Raw genomic sequence first — 19,562 nt, forward strand, 5'->3', positions numbered from 1 at the left:
TAGATAAAAAAAGGAACTAGATAATAGGCGGATAAGGCAATATATAATAGATAGATAGATAGATAGATAGATAGATAGATAGATAGATAGATAGATAGATAGATAGATAGATAGATAGATAGATAGATAGATAGATAGATAGATAGATAGATAGATAGATAGATAGATAGATAGATAGATAGATTCAGTAGTCTCCGTGTGCACTCCTAAAGTGTTTCCTCAAGCATTACCTGGCAATGCTCTCAGCTTTCAAGATGGCAGAACAGTACTGTGAGCTACACACAACATGGCATTTTAATGTTTAATAAAAGTCTCAGAAGCACAAAGACCATTAAACACATCAAATGCATTTATGTAAAAGTGGAAAAGGAAATGATCTTTACAGAATCACAGTTATTAAAAGGGTGCTAGCTAGATTAAATGAATACCAGTCAGAAAGTCACTGTACCTGTACATTTACTAGAAGGTTGTGTTTTCACTCAGCTGCTTCAGCGACTCACACTTTTCAGCATGTAAACATTCCGCATCAGTACAAGTGAAGAACAATTCAATGTTCATGTAGTAAGTGTTGCTTTGATGAATCTGGTACAATAGACTGTGTAACTCAAGGCCTTGTCGTGTTTTTACAGAAATATTCAGATTGCTTCATGCAGAACATGGTAAAATCAAAAGGCTGTGTCTTCATGCCTAGAGGTTGGAGCAAAAGCAGAATTCAGCCGAGTTCCACCACTTGTGTACATGCTTCCTATTTACAAGAAAGCAAAACAAGAAGTAGCACACAGTCTCATTTAAAGCATTTATCAGATGTGCGAATGATGATTCTTCTTCTTCATCCAGTTGTGAAAGTGTCTCTACAGGAACGGGCGTTGGCACCAGTACACCACATTGGTCCTAAAATTTGCTTCAACAGTTATTAAAAAACTGAGCTGCAGTGCAAATTGCCAAAACGTTCTTCGGTCCTTAAAATGTGTTTTTCTGTAACTGAAGTCCAATACTGTTCCTTGATTCAAGGAAAGTTCTGGTGCCTCTAACATGCTCTACTGAAGGAGGGCTCATAAATCGTTTTGTTAGCTTTACAAACACACAGTTCAGGGAAGAGTCTCAGTAGACCAGACATAAAGGCTTCAAAATGACAACTTGAAGGTCACTTTTCTCTCTAAGTAAGAGACAGACAGAAAAAGAAGATGAGAAAAGGTAGAGAAGAAAAGTTAATCAGAAACAAGCTGTTAAAACCAACAGGAAAAGCATGCATTTAAAGACAAGAAAAGTGAACAGAAAGCAACAAAGTTAAGCTACTTGACAGAAAAGGCATGAAGTAGAAATGGGAATCTGCTTAGGAAATTAACAAGACAACTGTGTCAAAACGGCGCACAAAGCACGGATCTCAGCACTAAGCCATCAGGCGAGTTGTGTTAACTTGAACTGAAAACCGAGGCAATGATAAAACTGGCCTGTGTCTTTTTATACGTATGACTTCCATGCACGCTGACACATACACAGCCACGTTTCTATTTCAAACTAAACAGACAGAGATCCACGATGCTAATCACAAGTCTCTGTGCATTTAGATTGTTGTCTTTAATATCTAAAATTGTAGTTACGTGGTTGATATTTCTTTACTTCCTGGTGCCCTGCCATGTGGTATCCTTATTACAGAAGCTCTCTCTTGTCTTTCATTTTTTTCTTTGATAAAATTAATAACCCCACATAAAGTTTAAGATTAGGCTTCTGGCTTAATATTAGAAGTTATTACATATTTTTAATGGATTTTAAAATTGAGGATATGCTGCTGTCATAGCTGACCTCAGTTACAGCTCATTTCAAATCGCACGTCTGACAAGCTGTGAACTTGAGAGATGTCACGTGGTGAGCAACGAGGATCCAAAGGCTACTTACATCCACAACATCTGTGAATTGAAGAGACTTTAAATAAAGTAAAATGGGATACATTAAATATTCCTGTACTCAGCTGATGGCACTGCAATCACTACTGCCAAAGGAGCCATCTCAGACCATATCGGAGGAACAGCTTATCCAAGGAATGCAAGGGCAAAGATCCAGAGCAAGGATGAATTTAAGGTGGAGAGACAATTCAAAATGGACAGCTTCAATAGCTTTAAGTTGAAAGAACTATCACGCCTCTTGGTGAGTTACAAGGAGTTCATGTATTGTAGCATTTTGGGTATTGAAGACAGACGACTTAAATCTCCTATTTCAGCTGCCATTTAATTCCGGACGGGTTACATCCAATATGATCTGACAGAGTGGAAAGAGGTCTGGAGACTAAAAAAGCAGGCACATTACAATTAAACCTGAAATGTGTGCTCCAGACTTTGCAAGTCAGTCTATATTTTACATATCACCGACCAGGAGGGGTATCACACCATCCCGTTGATGCTTGTTTTTAAACTCGAAAACAGAAATGAATCACTCGTGAACATGACAAATCATTCTGAGCGCTGGTGTCGTCAATTAGACAACTTTGAATGAAGATTTCTAAACGACGTGTTCCCTTTGTGGACACTGCAAGCTGGACCTGCGGTATTCAAATGTAAACTTGTGGTACATCTAGACAGGTCTCGCCATCTTACTGCCACCTATAAGCCCCGTTATCGACAGCAGCAGCTCTTCATTATCAAAGCCAGATGATTGTGTGTGTGTGTGTTTAGGGGCGGTGTTGTCTGTTATAATACAAGTATATATTATATACAGTACATACACACATTTTTCTTCCCTTGAGCTTCTGTAAAGTTTTAATTTTTCCATTAGGATGAATAAAGTATATCCAATTTCAAGGACATCCTGTACAGCAGGACCAAGTTAGAAAGACTTAATATTAAATAGCTGACTAGTAAATTGTCACTAGAGAGACATGACTGTGTGTTGCCGATTTAAACAGAAACTTAAATTACGAGCACAGTGCACCACAAAAGCTTGGAAATATTCAAATTTACTAATAGTTTCCAATTGTTTCTAAGTCAGGTAATTTACACATACATGTATCTATTCCTGTAGTGTGAGTGTGTAAACTAAGCACAGTACGCAACATATTATGCACATAGTAGAAAGGAAAAAAAAAAAAACATGAAATGCAGATTGAGTTTTATTTGCTTGCTTTTGCCGAAGTCCCCTGCCCAAGCATGCAGTTGAAAATGAGGCAATGCAGATCACCTTTGAATACAAACAAAGCCAATCCAAAGAGCAAGCAAAAAAATTGAAATATGTTATTGTGCGCATTTCTAGAGAATGTGCAGTGCTGTTAGTCTGTTAAATGGGATTTCACCCATTTATGTTCTGGGCAGGAAACTCACCACGTAGTCAATTTTGTTGGTGGTAGGTGGCTATGTTTAGGAGCTATGTTGCTCCCCAGATCTGCTTTTTGATTTTCTGGATTCTTGTGAACTTTCCAAATCTGCAGAAAAAAGGCATTTCATATTATTTCTAATGATGGAGTGCATCAGAAACAAACTGCACAATGACATCTTCTAAAAAATAATTCTCTCTATGTCAAAGAAACGATTCAGGCTTAGCTATTATTGTTTTAGGACTTGTTTAACCTCACTTTGACTTGTTATATTGCATGCACCGAACTCATCTACTAGCAATGGTTTGATGGATACTCCACTTGAATTACGTAGTCAACAAACATTTAATTACTGTATAACAATGCTCACTCTACTGATTATAATTCATGGGAATTGCCATACAACCATACCATCATTTTTACTTGTGTTGGTGTACAAAAGACTCGTCTTACACATGGTAAGGAGAACACACCTACTGCCCCCCACCCCACATCCCTATTTTAAGTTGCTGCAAGCATAGTTAGATGAAGCAAGCAGGACATTCCCACACACATTGTTTTGCTTTGTTAGTTCTGTTATCAATACGCATGCTAGAGAGAGGACAGGCTGCATTCATTAGAGCAGCATATTGTGATTATGGAGCTCATAAAGGCCTCTTCAAGTTTGCACATGAGGAATTTGTGAACAATATCCCAATATAAGTGTTCCGGTAAAACTCAGCAATCGATATACTACTGACTAAGTGAGTAGTGAAATAAAAACCAAGGCGGCCACTGTATTTGACTGTAGCACAGAGGTTGCTGCAAATTGTATGGAAAAAAGTGTCATAAATTGACACACATTAGCACAACATACGGGGTTATGTCAGTGTGTACTCCATGACTTGCAGGCTACTTGTTGTGTGCCATTCAATATTAAATTGTTGCAACTTATTAGTGTCATTTTATTTCAACGAAGTTAAAACTGACATCACATCTGCATAGGTAAAAATGTGAGAGAATATCTAAACAAAAAAAAAGAAAAGAAAAAAAAAATCAAATCTCTTTGGGTATCCTTCATTATATACAGGATTAAAAAAGAAAATTATTACAATACTATGCTATGCTATCTTCTTCCCCTTCCTCTAATGTTTATGCTCACTGACACTTGTCATGTCCAGGGTGTTAAGACTTTGTATCCTCACAGGGCTGGCACATCAAATAATGCCACCTTCTGCTCCCCAAAAATACTCTATATCCTTACTAGACATGAGAGTATTCACTTAATTCATAATACAGGGTGGTCCAGATCTAATTATGCAGATTCAGATCGTCTGGATGACTTTGATTTATGCGGGGATGATTCCAGTTCGGCACGAAGTCGATTCTTCATGTCGTCAGTTCACACACTTCTCGATGGTCCGGGATTTTTCGGGTGATTTTCTATGTAATAAACTTAAGTTATAGAGTAATGAAAATTGCATAATTAGATCTGGACCACCCTATACAGTTCTGCCTCAGAATAGTAAATAAAATAATAATTAAAAAAATGCATAAAAATATATATATGAAACAATGGAAAAAATACCTTAAAAACAATACAATACATAAAATAGGTGTTGGAAACAAATTTGTATATGTTCTTCACTGCTTCTGTTTGACCGCAAAACGAAACCCAGCTGTTTCTCTCGTTCTTTAGCTTCTCAAAACACTTTGGCTGTTTCTGTCCAGTAAACTAAAAGGCCCCTGCTGTTTTTAACTAGACACATGAGGTGTAAACTTAATGAGACATTTCACAGACATTGTGCATGTGACTGACTACTTAGTAACATTCCAGAAAATAACCAAATTTTAGAAAAGGACATAATCAGTATTACACACAGTCTAATATGTGAAAATCAGGAAATGAAAGTCAAAATTGTGCACTGAAGTGGAGTGTCAAAATGCCGATGTGAAGTTTGGATTCTCTTATGGTGAAATTGTGATGAGTTGCTACAAAATGTGTTCTATGGAGCTTTAAAAATGACAACATTTCTGAAATTTTAAAGGCAGTATATAAACAAGACACTAGATGGTTTATGTAATTCTTTCAGTTCATACTCAGAAGAACACTCCACCCAAAACCTGTATTTTGTAGTCTGCTATTTAGTAATGGCCAAGAAAAAGGTGCCGTATCTTGTTTTTATGGACACACAGTTCCTGACATGACAGGATTCCATTGAGACCAATGCTGAACAAACAGCAAACAATAGCAAAACATCTATAAAACAAAACACATCAATTTTCTTGTATTGCATAATCCATATCCAGTTGTATGCTCACAGATACATGCATTTTGGCTAAAATATTGTTGAATAGGAAACTTCAGAAATTGTAGCTTAATGACCAATGAATGTTGGGAGAGGCGGGTCTTCAAATCAAAAGCTCAATCCTATTTGAACACAGCTACCAACTTTTCAAGAGACAATTTTGATAATTTGGTTTATTTAACAATATTTCTGCCAGAATACTTGTGTTTGGGCGGCACAGTGGTGTAGTGGTAGCGCTGCTACCTCGGAGTTAGGAGATCCGCTTCCCGGGTCCTCCCTGCGTGGAGTTTGCATGTTCTCCCCGTGTCTGCGTGGGTTTCCTCCGGCTACTCTGATTTCCTCCCACAGTCCAAAGACATGCAGGTTAGGTGGAATGGCGATCCTAAATTGTCCCTAGTGTGTGCTTGGTGTGTGGGTGTGGCGCCCTGCCCGGGGTTTGTTTCCTGCCTTGCGCCCTGTGTTGGCTGGGATTGGCTCCAGCAGACCCCAGTGACCCTATAATTAGGATATAGTGAGTTGGAGAATGGATGGATGGATGGATACTTGTGTTTGGGACATTGAAAGCATCGAACAAAATATATCGCGTAAAGAATATGCGACACATATGATTTTGTCATCTCTGTTCTCCATAGAAATATGAGGTTCAAATGTTTTCTCAGCTATTACCACAAACACCATGGGGCTCAAGTAACAGATATATTAATAAAAAAAAATTATTCCTTTAACTCTCAATGTTTGTAGAATAATTTTGTCTGTTAAAAAGAATACCATTGCATGAAAATGCTGCCCTTACCAAAGTGCCACCTGAGGCGATCGCCTCACGTACCAGCCCTGTGTCCACATAAACACATAATAGTCAATACTTATGTAGGTCTTAAGTTAGGAACAGGAATATTTATCACATTTAAAACTATTGTGAAGTTATAAAATGGGCTGTCAGAGAAATCATCACATAAATAAAAATGAGGAGGCAGAACAGAACAAAAATGGAAAAAGAAGCAAAGATCAGAAACCAAATATTATAGTACAATGCAATAATTTACAGTAGTCTGAATGTCTCTTCTTTCATTGCTTGATGCTGGCCTGTGAAAACTTATTTACGTATTTACTCGTGTACCACATGCCCTCGTGTAAGACACGCACCCTAATTTTTACAAAGAAAATTGCGAAAAAAGGTTTATCCCGTGTACAGCGCGTTGTGATTGTATAGGAAGCGTTTAGAGAGAGACAGAGCGCTGTCGAGTGAGCAAGCAAGCAAGCCAGAGAGCGTGAGAAAGCGAGCAAGAGAGAGAGCACAAGCAAGTGAGCAAGAGAGAGAGAGAGCGCGAGTAAGCGAGCGAGAGAGAGAGAGCGAGTAAGCAAGCGAGAGAGAGAGAGCGTGAGTAAGTAACATTACAGAATTACATTTCCTCGTGTATGACGCGCACCTGATTTTCTAATGCTAATTTTTGGGAAAAAAATGTGCGTGTGGTACATGCGTAAATACGGTAAATGACAAGCTTATTTTTTAATTGATTCTGACTTGCTAATTGCTAGTCCTGGGAGGCTACAGTAACTACAGGTTTGTGCTCCAACCAGTTTCTTAATCAGACACTAATTCTTGTGGTCAATGGACCATGCCAGACCTGTCACCCAAACTAAAATCATAGGGCGGGCATTTGAATTTCTGTGAGTAAGTAACAATATCAATTTCCAATATAAAATTGAAGTAATTCTTAATTAAATCTTCATTGTGACAGCTACTGTACTTTAATAAAGCACCAAGGTCAAGAGAATTTAAATTAAACAAACATCAATGATGCTGATGTGTAATCTAGTGTAATTAAACATATCCTACACTCCAGAAGACAAACTAACATCAACGGAAAAGAACTTTAATTCAGAAACCACACTAGAATTTACCAAAGAACAGCACAAAAATACAACCAGACAACAAAAGTATTATACGCTTTGAATGACACATCAGATGTGGTAGGCATAAAATAAAATAATCAAATATTATATGAGGGGTGTTCAATTATAAACAGGAATTTTCATGCTCTGTTCTTATAAAGCGTGTATGATAGACTTGATTCATTGGACAAACACACACATACAGTATATGAACTTGTCGTTCGTGGTACTAGCTGCTCTTTCCCCCCCTTCCTGCCAGTTGTAATCAACATGTTGGATGAAGGAATTATACAGTAGTGTTGCACAATTACTAATTATTACATTTTTGACAGATGAAGGAGTCGTTCCATCTCATATTTATTTGAGACTTTAAAAATCAGTTTGGGGATGTGTGCGTCTCTCTCAGCGTAGAGTGTATGATTTGGGCAAATCATTCAGAGAGGGACTATCTTCTCTTCAGTCCACTTAAAGAATTTTTAGCAGGAAAGAAATTCAAGTCGAATGAGGAGGTTATTGATGCTGTGTAAGAATGCGTCAACATGCAGTCAAAAGACTTCTGGGATTAGGAAGCTTTCTGAGAGCTGGAACAAGTATATTGCAGAGGCAGGAGACTACTGTACATAGAAAAACAGTGTGTATGTTGTTTCGTTGTATTCAATAAAGAAAGTATAGCATACATTCTTGTTTATATTTGAACCCTCCTTGTATATTTCAAATGCTATTCTCTATAATAATTTATGCACTCTACAGCAGAATAGAGCATCACAATAGCAGTATAAGTAATACAAAGAGTGTACCGGGAGCAGGATGTGCACACACATAGCAAAGCAGAGAGAGATGAAAGTGATAACTCACCATGTGTGGAACTCCCCCGGTATGTGTTCAGTACAACTTGTTCAGGATTAGATTTATGTCCACATCATCTATTGTGAACAAACCTGCCATGTGTGAAATAGTCTGAATCTGTTCAGTGCATCCCTCACAGCTAATAGTAGCACAAGCCCCGTTTCTAACACTTGCTAGCTGAATTCTGTTTCCAACTGCTATCATTTTGTGCACACACAGAACCAGGATAAGGTGAGTAACCCGGTTAAGGCAGAGCCTGTTTTCTTAAAAACCTCCATTTACAGGCAACACTACATTTCTGGAATTTTCATTTGGCATAACTCCTCAATGTCACTAAACTGTGCAAAAAAAAAAAAAAAAGTTACACATCATCATCACTTGATGTGAATCTGAAAACAAGCATGAAGTGTGTCATAATTTTCTTGTGTTTTATAAATACATTTAGTTTTTCCTGTGTTGGTAAGTAAATAATAAGCATGCCCTTTTAAATTCTTCAACCTAAGCCAGTAATGATTTACAGTATGAACACTGGCCACTGCATCACCCAATCACACAGTTTCAACACATCCATAGCTGGATTAAAACTAAATTGGCACTTTTTAAAAACGCTTCTGTCACTGGATTGCATGCAGCTAACACTTTTTTGCTTGGCGGTATGACTGAGCCCTTCAAAGAAGTGGCTTATTGGTTCATGTGCTTCTTGTCTTACACCCAGTGCTGCTGGGATATAATTTACTTCAATAAAACAAGTTTGATCTTAGGCTACTTGTTACTTTAAAAAGCAATCAGACTACTGTATATAATGCACATTACTTTTAATGTGTTCCCTTCAACACGGCTCCCAAGATTGTGCTGCTGAGTTTAGCACCATACGTTCAGCTCATCAACATAATTTTAGAGAGTTCTGAGAGAATACGGAGACAGGTTATTTCAACCACGAAATGGAATAATGCAATTTCCTGAGCAAATGCCTCGGGAAATTTAATTTGTGGATGCTTTTACCTGTGGCTGCTGAAAGCAACTCTGAAGCTAAGCAGGTGAACAGAGTACAATGGACATGCGCAGACTAAAAAAAATGCTTCAATGGAACCTGGTTGAGCGTTAACTGTGACCAAATTACTGAGTTATTCTCAGAAAAATCTACACGTGTTAAGCTGGTTTCTCTAACTGGAATAAAGGGTTTAACATGGGATTTTAGAAACCGGGTTTCTGTAAATGATCAACTTATTAAATAAAGCACATGTAAATGCACTCAGTGTGGACACTTACGACTAAAATAATGGATTGGGCTTCTTCTCTAACCTTGCCTGTAATAAAAGCTGCAGGAGTGACTTTATGAACAAATATGCAGTCTATCATTTCTGAAAAAAGCTGTCTGCTGTGTAATTATCAATGATCTACATTAATGACTTTACATGTACGCACAAGCTAATGCCTAACGTTAACGCTGAGTTACTACCAGTGCTGAATAACCAATCGAAGTAAGAAAAGTAATCACAGTTGGTAGAAGAGCACAGTAATTATTTGAGAATTCACCAATGTATATATATATATATATATATATATATATATATATATATATATATATATATATATATATATATATATATATATATATATATATATATATATATATATATATATATATTTTTTAAATACAAGATTTTTTTCACATAAAATAAGAATTAATTGACAGGACATACATATGAATCTGACCTATGCTATTACATTGGATTTGTTTCTTATTCCTATTACAACCCTAACGTGTCAGAATTTCCCTCCTTATCTGTTCAGCCTTTCTTGGGAAATTAACAAAGCTACTTTTTCATATGTTTAATGGAACAGAAATTCTTAATGAAAAGACAGGCAGGTGAGTTTGTTTGGTTAGTTCTCTCCTACCTTGGATGTGTCCCTTTCTTGAGTGCATCCTAATTATGAAGAAATAGTCAACAAAGTATTTAAAATTCTTAATTAGAATGAACAAAATGAAGAAACTGAATATATACTAGAATTCATTTCAGCAGGAAAGCCAACACCACACTGTTACTTATTTCTGAGACAACAGATAGCTGAACTAAACCATCAAATCAAGAGGGGATCAACTGACGGCAACATCCAATTAAGAAAGTGGCTGGAACAAAAAGCCTGCAGCCATCATAGTGCTTCAAGAACATGACTTGATGTCCATACTTCACGATTACTAAGGGAGTTTTTTCCAACTGTCCAGGAATGTAATTTGCCTAGTGTGAAAAATAAAACATTCAGCACTCTCCTTCGTGGACAGAATTTAAAATTGGACCCTAAATGTGATTCTTGCAGAAATCAGACTGCTGACCACAAATTAGTAATGGCTGACCAAGAGTCGTATACATGGCCAGAGCTGGAGACAACTGATTTCTAGCACAATACCCAAAGTTAGTTACAGTATAGAGGGAATTACTGTACATAGATTTCTATGTGATGCCCATATTTTTACTTGCTAATTAAAAGAGTCTGGAAGTAAAATTCACTGTACGTGCATCTTCAAAAACTGCAGTGCTCTCAAATACCCCATAATTTATTATTCTCCTGAAATACACATTTTTGCTATGGCAGACAACTCTAAAATTTTCTGATTACTTAATGTTGGTTTATCAGAGTCTGATGATGTACTTCCACCTCATTCACTTTGACAATTTCAGGTCATGTATTTCCACTAATCATAAATGAATCAACCTTACTGCCCCCTGCTCTTTTTACCCTCCTTTTCTTTTCTTTTTGACCAAAAACCTTTTCTATGTCATTCGGACTCTACTAAGTCTTGTGTTTTAGTGATTTTTAACCTTTTGAAATTTTCTGGTTTACTCTTTTAGTATGTATTGTACTATTGAAATCTGAGTTTGTATCAATGGATATGCATCTACCTTTGTCTTTCGAAAACTGAGCAGCAGACTAATTGCTGCACCATGGATATTTTGTAAAGGGTGCATAAATAAATAAAACATCATGTGCCACAGAATCACATCAGGGAAAACTGCCAGAATGCTGCTTGACATCATGATGATCATATACTCAAGGAAAATCCAGGCTCTACTCATTGTAAAATATACATAAAGCATTACTAAAAGCTTCATATGGATCTCACACAGTGAAAAAAGTGAAAAAAAAGGATTTCTATGCCGAATTTAATGACTAAAACCTGGTGGCTATTTTATTATTAGATGATACTGCATTGTGTGTGATAAGAAAAGCCTGCAATATGCTTTATTTCCCTTGAGACAAACAGGACTAACAAGGATATACATATATATTTGGTAATATAATGTGCACACACAAGCACACAATATATGCACACATGTACATATATTTTATATACATATATATACAGCGCATCACTTTTTCCACATTTTTTTATGTTACAGCCTTATTCCAAAATGGATTAAATTCATTTTTTTCCCTCAGAATTCTACACACAACACCCCATAATGACAATGTGAAAAAAGTTTACTTGAGGTTTTTGCAAATTTATTAAAAATAAAAAAACTGAGAAAGCACATGTACATAAGTATTCACAGCCTTTGCCATGAAACTCAAAATTGAGCTCAGGTGCATCCTGTTTCCTCTGATCATCCTTGAGATGTTTCTGCAGCTTAATTGGAGTCCACCTGTGGTAAAGTCAGTTGATTGGACATGATTTGGAAAGGCACACACCTGTCTATAGAAGGTCCCACAGTTGACAGTTCATGTCAGAGCACAAACCAAGCATGAAGTCAAAGGAATTGTCTGTAGACCTCCGAGATAGGATTGTCTTGAGGCACAAATCTGGGGAAGGTTACAGAACAATTTCTGCTGCTTTGAAGGTCCCAATGAGCACAGTGGCCTCCATCATCCGTAAGTGGAAGAAGTTCGAAACCACAAGGACTCTTCCTAGAGCTGGCCGGCCATCTAAACTGTGCGATCAGGGGAGAAGGGCCTTAGTCAGGGAGGTGACCAAAAACCCGATGGTCACTCTGTCAGAGCTCCAGAGGTCCTCTGTGGAGAACCTTCCAGAGGGACAACCATCTCTGCAGCAATCCACCAATCAGGCCTGTATGGTAGAGTGGCAAGACGGAAGCCACTCCTTAGTAAAAGGCACATGGCAGCCCACCTGGAGTTTGCCAAAAGGCACCCGAAGGACTCTCAGACCATGAGAAACAAAATTCTCTGGTCTGATGAGATAAAGATTGAACTCTTTGGTGTGAATGCCAGGAGTCACGTTTGGAGGAAACCAGGCACCGCTCATCACCAGGCCAATACCATCCCTACAGTGAAGCATGGTGGTGGCAGCATCATGGTGTGGGGATGTTTTTCAGTGGCAGGAACTGGGAAACTAGTCAGGATAAAGGGAAAGATGACTGCAGTAATGTACAGAGACATCCTGGATGAAAACCTGCTCCAGAGCGCTCTTGACCTCAGACTGGGGCGACGGTTCATCTTTCTTTCAGCAGGACAACGACCCTAAGCACACAGCCAAGATATCAAAGGAGTGCCTTCAGGACAACTCTGTGAATGTCCTTGCGTGGCCCAACCAGAGCCCAGACTTGAATCCGATTGAACATCTCTGGAGAGATCTTAAAATGGCTGTGCACCAACGCTTCCCATCCAACCTGATGGAGCTTGAGAGGTGCTGCAAAGAGGAATGGGCGACACTGGCCAAGGATAGGTGTGCCAAGCTTGTGGCATCATATTCAAAAAGACTTGAGGCTGTAATTGCTGCCAAAGGTGCATCAACAAAGTATTGAGCAAAGGCTGTGAATACTTATGTACATGTGATTTTTCAGTTTTTTTATTTTTAATAAATTTGCAAAAACCTCAAGTAAACTTTTTTCACGTTGTCATTATGAGGTGTTATGTGTAGAATTGTGAGGAAAAAAATGAATTTAATCCATTTTGGAATAAGGCTGTAACATAACAAAATGTGGAAAAAGTGATGCGCTGTGAATACTTTCCGGATGCACTGTGTGTATGTATATATATATAGTGGCAGGAGGCCAGGGCTCTTGCCCGTCTGGGACACCCCTGCAGCATATATGGACGCTAGACGGCAGCCTCCCTGGGTTGCAGCAGTGCCTCAGACTCCCGCAGGGCTTCATTGGGGTTGGAGTGTTGTGCAGCCCTGTTGGGTTCCGCAAGTGCCACCAGGGGGTGCTGCAACAGGAGCTGCTGGACCCTTCTGGGCACTGGTTTCGCCACACCCGGAAGTGCAGCTGGATGTCGGAAATCAAGCACCTGGAGCACTTCCGGGTGCCCCATAAAAGGAGCCATCAACCACCACTCAGCGGCCAGAGTCGAATGGAGGAGGACAAGGTTGCCTAGGAGGAACGGTGGTGGAAGAAAGAGAAGAGCGTGGTGTTTTGGTGCGTTTGTGTAACACTTGGGATTGAGTTATGCCTGTGGGGATTACAGGGAAGACGTGCCCCACAGGTAAGGAAAAATAAAAGTTTATTTTATATGTGCCGCCAGTGTGAATCTGTGTCGAGTCAGGTGCCTATATAGCACCTTTTGTTACAACATATATAAATTCAAATAAACAGAAATAAAACCTAACACACACTAAAGCTATTGTAATGAATGTTACCATAAAATTAATTTGTCAAGGCACTTTAAGCAAATTTAGAAGTATTACTAATATAATAAAAATAATTTAGAATTATATTCATTACGTACTTTCTGATACAATACTCATCTAACATGACACATAAATAACCATCTGAGAAAAAAATAAAGACTGAACATTTTAATTTTAAAAGTATGTGCTCTAAGATCATTTCTTTAATTTAAGAAAAATCACTCTGATCAATTCATCCTACCTTTAGGAGACCTTCACAAATTGTTTAGAAAGAAAAATAAAATTGTGATATTAGGTTCAGAACTGGCATTTTGACTGGTTATGCATTACAGAAACTAAATATCATACATTTGAGATTTCACTAGGAGTTTCAGTATTGTTCGACTTGGATTAAACCATTTGGAACAAGTTAGACGACTGGCTTGTCAGATAAACTGACTGGCGCAAACAAAACGATATTTATTGCAGAAAATGTACGTTTGGCGTATAGGCAAAAAATTACAAAAAACAAGCATCTTTAATACCTTTTCACAAATCTTATTAAGGATAGTATTGATTTGGAGTAAAAAAAAAAGGGTACAACATAAAACATGCAATATAAATTTAATTTTCTATATACAACTCAGGAGAGAATGCAGGATGGCGTGAAACTAAACAGTCTAAGCAAACGTGTAGAGTTTGACTTAATAAACTGAAAAGTAAGGTATGAAATTCATGTATGCTTTAAATACAGCCATATTCATACCACAAAGACTGATTATCTTCAGAGGGTATTGGAGACGCTGATTCACTGTTACTTGTTTTGTTTCCCACACTGGGCATTGTTGAATTCAGTTGAGAATAACTCTGATCAGCAGGCTCTACGATAGCATTCTCCTGAAAAGGTTTAACAGGAGATACAAAAACTGTGTCCGAGCCGCACCGGAAGCGGCCCTCAAAGGAGGGCCACTTATGTTACTGACTAAAGATGTATTTAGAGATATGAATGGCCGTCCTGTATAAGCTGCAGAAGTGAGTCCGGCTGAAGCTTGTGAACTTCCTGTATTTCTAAAAATAGGATTGTCAGTGAATTTAGAATTTGTCTCGAGCTGGTACATATTACCTGAATAATTACATTCATCAACAAAATCCTTCTGCCTTAAAGCACTAGATGTTTTGTAATTCTGGCTATCTGTACAATCCTGATTATGTACACCATGAACTACATGGGGATGATGACCTAAATAGTACTCACTGATTGCTTCTTGGTCATGGCATTCTGATTTAGATGGAGAAGGATCAACAGACACTGGTTGCCTACTGTCTTTAGACATAAAGTCATGAATGCTTGTCCTCCGCGTAGAACCTTCTGCAGTCGAGATCACGCTACTGGCACGGGGTAATGTGGAAAAAGTGCTGCAGTCCTTCTGTGCTGTTTGCTGTTGAACATTGTCTAGTTTTTCAGCAAGCGATGTGGCCTTTCCCTGAGTTCCTAATGTAGGCTTAGCTGTTGTGCTTTTAACACGTGTGCTCTCTGCTTTCCTCAGGCTAGGTCTGACTATCTGTCCAGGTTTGGGGGGCCTGCCATCAGAAAAATCCACTGTTGTTTTGCCACTCGATGACCGAATGATGCCTCGGCCGCCAGTAGAGTTCCTCTCTCTTCGCAATTTCCCTGTCGTCTCTGTGGAGTCACTGCTTCGCCTTGCAGTCTCAATCACAAGGTTCTCTTGGCTTTCCGACTAGAAAAAAAAGAATAACAAGAAATATCTTGAGGTAAAGATACATTAATATTAATTGTGATAACAATAATAACAATCAAGAGGAAAAGTACACCAAACTTGTTATATCACAAGGACCTGCTTAACTAAAATGTAAGCTTAAAATGAAAGAATGAACAGAATATTGTTATTCTAAAATATACTTTTCTCTTGAAAAGTGGCACTAAAATAACTATTATACTTGGTACCTATATATAGCTATGTTTAATGTATATATAATGCATTAAAAATAGGTATACATGTAATTTATTATACCAGTGCATTAAATTATTTGTTATGAACACTGACCGTAAAATCCCTTTTTTCCACTACACAATAATTCATATTCTGTTTCCACATCAGAAAAGCGCAAACATTCTACATTAATACCCGCACCATTTTGGCTTATATCCCTTAGCAAGGAGAACAACTGTGACAAAGTGTTGTTTGGGTCGCACTTGGTCAGCAAGGTGTCAGCACATAAAGGGACGGGAATATGCAGAGAATGGCACAAGTGTGGAGAATAATAAAAGAATCTTAAAGGGGAATAGAAGATACTGGTAGTCCTTTGTTATACCAGTGGTGTGAAAAACTATTTGCCCCCTTCCTGATTTCTGATTCTTTTGCATGTTTGTCACACAAAATGTTTCTGATCATCAAACACATTTAACCATTAGTCAAATATAACACAAGTAAACACAATATGCAGTTTTTAAATGATGGTTTTATTATTTAGGAGAAAAAAATCCAAACCTACATGGCCCTGTGTGAAAAAGTAATTGCCCCCTGAACCTAATAACTGGTTGGGCCACCCTTAGCAGCAATAACTGCAAAGGAATTTTGGCCCACTCATCTTTGCAGAATTGTTGTAATTCAGCTTTATTTGAGGGTTTTCTAGCATGAACCGCCTTTTTAAGGTCATGCCATAGCATCTCAATTGGATTCAGGTCAGGACTTTGACTAGGCCACTCCAAAGTCTTCATTTTGTTTTTCTTCAGCCATTCAGAGGTGGATTTGCTGGTGTGTTTTGGGTCATTGTCCTGTTGCAGCACCCAAGATCGCTTCAGCTTGAGTTGACGAACAGATGGCCGGACATTCTCCTTCAGGAGTTTTTGGTAGACAGTAGAATTCATGGTTCCATCTATCACAGCAAGCCTTCCAGATCCTGAAGCAGCAAAACAACCCCAGACCATCACACTACCACCACCATATTTTACTGTTGGTACGATGTTCTTTTTCTGAAATGCTGTGTTCCTTTTACGCCAAATGTAACGGGACATTTGCCTTCCAAAAAGTTCAACTTTTGTCTCATCAGTCCACAAGGTATTTTCCCAAAAGTCTTGTCAATCATTGAGATGTTCTTAGCAAGATTGAGACGAGTCCTAATGTTCTTTTTGCTTAACAGTGGTTTGCGTCTTGGAAATCTGCCATGCAGGCCGTTTTTGCCCAGTCTCTTTCTTATGGTGGAGTCGTGAACACTGACCTTATTTGAGGCAAGTGAGGCCTGCAGTTCTTTAGACGTTGTCCTGGGGTCTTTTGTGACCTCTCGGATGAGTCGTCTCTGCGCTCTTGGGGTAATTTTGGTTGGCTGGCCACTCGTGGGAAGTTTCACCACTGTTCCATGTTTTTGCCATTTGTGGATAATGGCTCTCACTGTGGTTCGCTGGAGTCCCAAAGCTTTAGAAATGGCTTTATAACCTTTACGAGACTGATAGATCTCAATTACTTCTGTTATCATTTGTTCCTGAATTTCTTTGGATCTTGGCATGATGTCTAGCTTTTGAGGTGCTTTTGGTCTACTTCTCTGTGTCAGGCAGCTCCTATTTAAGTGATTTCTTGATTGAAACAGGTGTGGCAGTAATCAGGCCTGGGGGTGGCTACGGAAATTGAACTCAGGTGTGATACACCACAGTTAGGTTATTTTTTAACGAGGGGGCAATTCCTTTTTCACACAGGGCCATGTAGGTTCGGATTTTTTTTCTCCCTAAATAATAAAAAACATCATTTAAAAACTGCATTTTGTGTTTACTTGTGTTATATTTGACTAATGGGTAAATGTGTTTGATGATCAGAAACATTTTGTATGACAAACATGCAAAAGAATCAGAAATCAGGAAGGGGGCAAATAGTTGCTCACTCCACTGTAGCAGGGCTATTCAAATGGTGGCCCGTGAGCCACATGCGGCTCAGAAGCAGTGGCCCAGCCCGTGGTCCCGCTAAGGCTCCAGACTGCAACTAAAATGGTCTCAAATACAACCAAAAATAGGCTTTGGCAATTATTATTTCTACTTAGTTCACCAGTTACAAATGAAATAATTGAAACTTTAAACTAATTATATTGTAACAGATGCAAAAGGCCATAAGCGGATGTGATGTTAACATATGTGTTAGTATAGGGTGGTCCAGATCTAATTATGCAATTTTCATTACGCTATAACTTAGTAAGTTTATTACATAGAAAATCAGCCGAAAAATCCCAGACCATTGAGAAGTGTGCAAACTGACGACATGAAGAATCATCTTCGCGCCGAACTGGAATCGTCTCCGCATAAATCAGAGTCATCCAGTCGATCTGGATCTGCATAATTAGATCTGGACCACCCTGTATTGGCTCCCTCTTGCATATCCCCTGAGCCACATAAAGGCTAGTTTATATCCCGCGCTGGGTGCGAGGGAGTTGCGGCAAAAATTACATCAGAATTGGAGACGTGCATGTGAAAATATTTCTAAGTAGATAGCGCTGCTGAGGGGATGGCCATAAATTTCAACAAGAGGCAAGTTACACATGTGCCAGAATAATGAACAAAGAGCTGAATGTGATGCAACCGGTCATCAAAAAAAGGTGGGTATGCAAAACATTTCAAATTGATCTGCCCATCATATAGGTCCCCTGTTATAAATATATTTGTGCCCTGTGGAATTCAGTTGCCTCTTCTGATTTGGCGTGGCACACTAAGGTGCAATTGTCACGGATCGCCTTTTGTTCGCGCATCTTTCCATGCCATTTCTCTTTTGATTTAACGCATACTCCATGCAAAATGCTGACCTGTCCGTCAGTAAACATACATGAGCAAGTTGCCTGCCGCTGTTTCGTCACGCACAGCGATGTGACGAAGTCTGCGTTTTAATGTTGAAGGTGTGTTAAAGCTGTTTTCATGGGCTGCTGTGTGATTGACAGCAGACAGTAAGCTTTGTTAAAATGTTATCAAAAATGCTAGTTGTTACTTCAGTCGTTTTGGTGTTCGTATTCTGTTACCAATAAATTCTTCAACGAGAGAACATCAACAAAGAAACATAGAAAATAAGATTGAGCAAAAAAATAATAATAGTAATAATCATAATTAATAATTCATTACTTGACACCCAAGAACACTGTACAAAGACATTTTAAAGACAAATCATTAAAATAAATGTACCAATCCACATTTTAACGTCATATGTGGTGCCTTGCTCTTAAACATTTACTCACATAGTTTTTTCTCGGGTGTCAGGGAAACAATTTCAACAGGAAAGGCTTTATTGTGGAACTCAAATTTAACCTCTGTCATATGAGTGATTAAAACTGTGTGAATGAAATCATTTAAGTTTCTATGGAAAAAAAAAATCCCTTGCCCGTCATGGCCACCCATTTAAATTGGGGCAGGATCTCATAGTTCAAAAGGGAATGTTATTGCTAATACTGTGCACCTTTTTTGATTTCATGCACTTTTTGAGATGTACCTGGGTCAAATGTGAACCAAATGGTTATTTTTTATTTCAAAAGTGAAACAGAAAGTGTTGCTGCTACCTCAGATTCTTTTTTTGTTATACATTTTTGATGTGACTCTGTCAGAGGTGACCCAATGTTAAAGGGAAACAATGACTAAACATGACCTGTTTTTTCAATACATTAATTTGTATTGATTAAA

General features: G+C 38.4%; 1 protein-coding gene across 10 annotated transcripts in view; it reads right to left on the reverse strand.

The window, feature by feature from the left end:
- Positions 1-276: 276 nt before the first annotated feature.
- The window catches only part of LOC120516736 (girdin-like), a 201,236-nt gene continuing 181,950 nt past the window's right edge, over positions 277-19,562 (reverse strand). For 9 of the 10 annotated variants that reach the window (XM_039738631.1, XM_039738626.1, XM_039738630.1 and 6 more), the window contains 3 exons: positions 15,153-15,636; positions 3,312-3,412; positions 277-1,156 (listed from right to left, as the gene is read on the reverse strand). In XM_039738631.1, coding sequence (XP_039594565.1) covers positions 3,348-3,412; positions 15,153-15,636 — 549 coding nt within the window. In that variant the 3' untranslated portion in view covers positions 277-1,156; positions 3,312-3,347. The remainder of the gene's footprint in view (positions 1,157-3,311; positions 3,413-15,152; positions 15,637-19,562) is intronic. The other variant, XM_039738622.1, reaches the window with a different exon arrangement.

The sequence above is a fragment of the Polypterus senegalus genome, chromosome 16 (assembly GCF_016835505.1).
Source record: "Polypterus senegalus isolate Bchr_013 chromosome 16, ASM1683550v1, whole genome shotgun sequence".
Classification (NCBI taxonomy): domain Eukaryota; kingdom Metazoa; phylum Chordata; class Cladistia; order Polypteriformes; family Polypteridae; genus Polypterus; species Polypterus senegalus.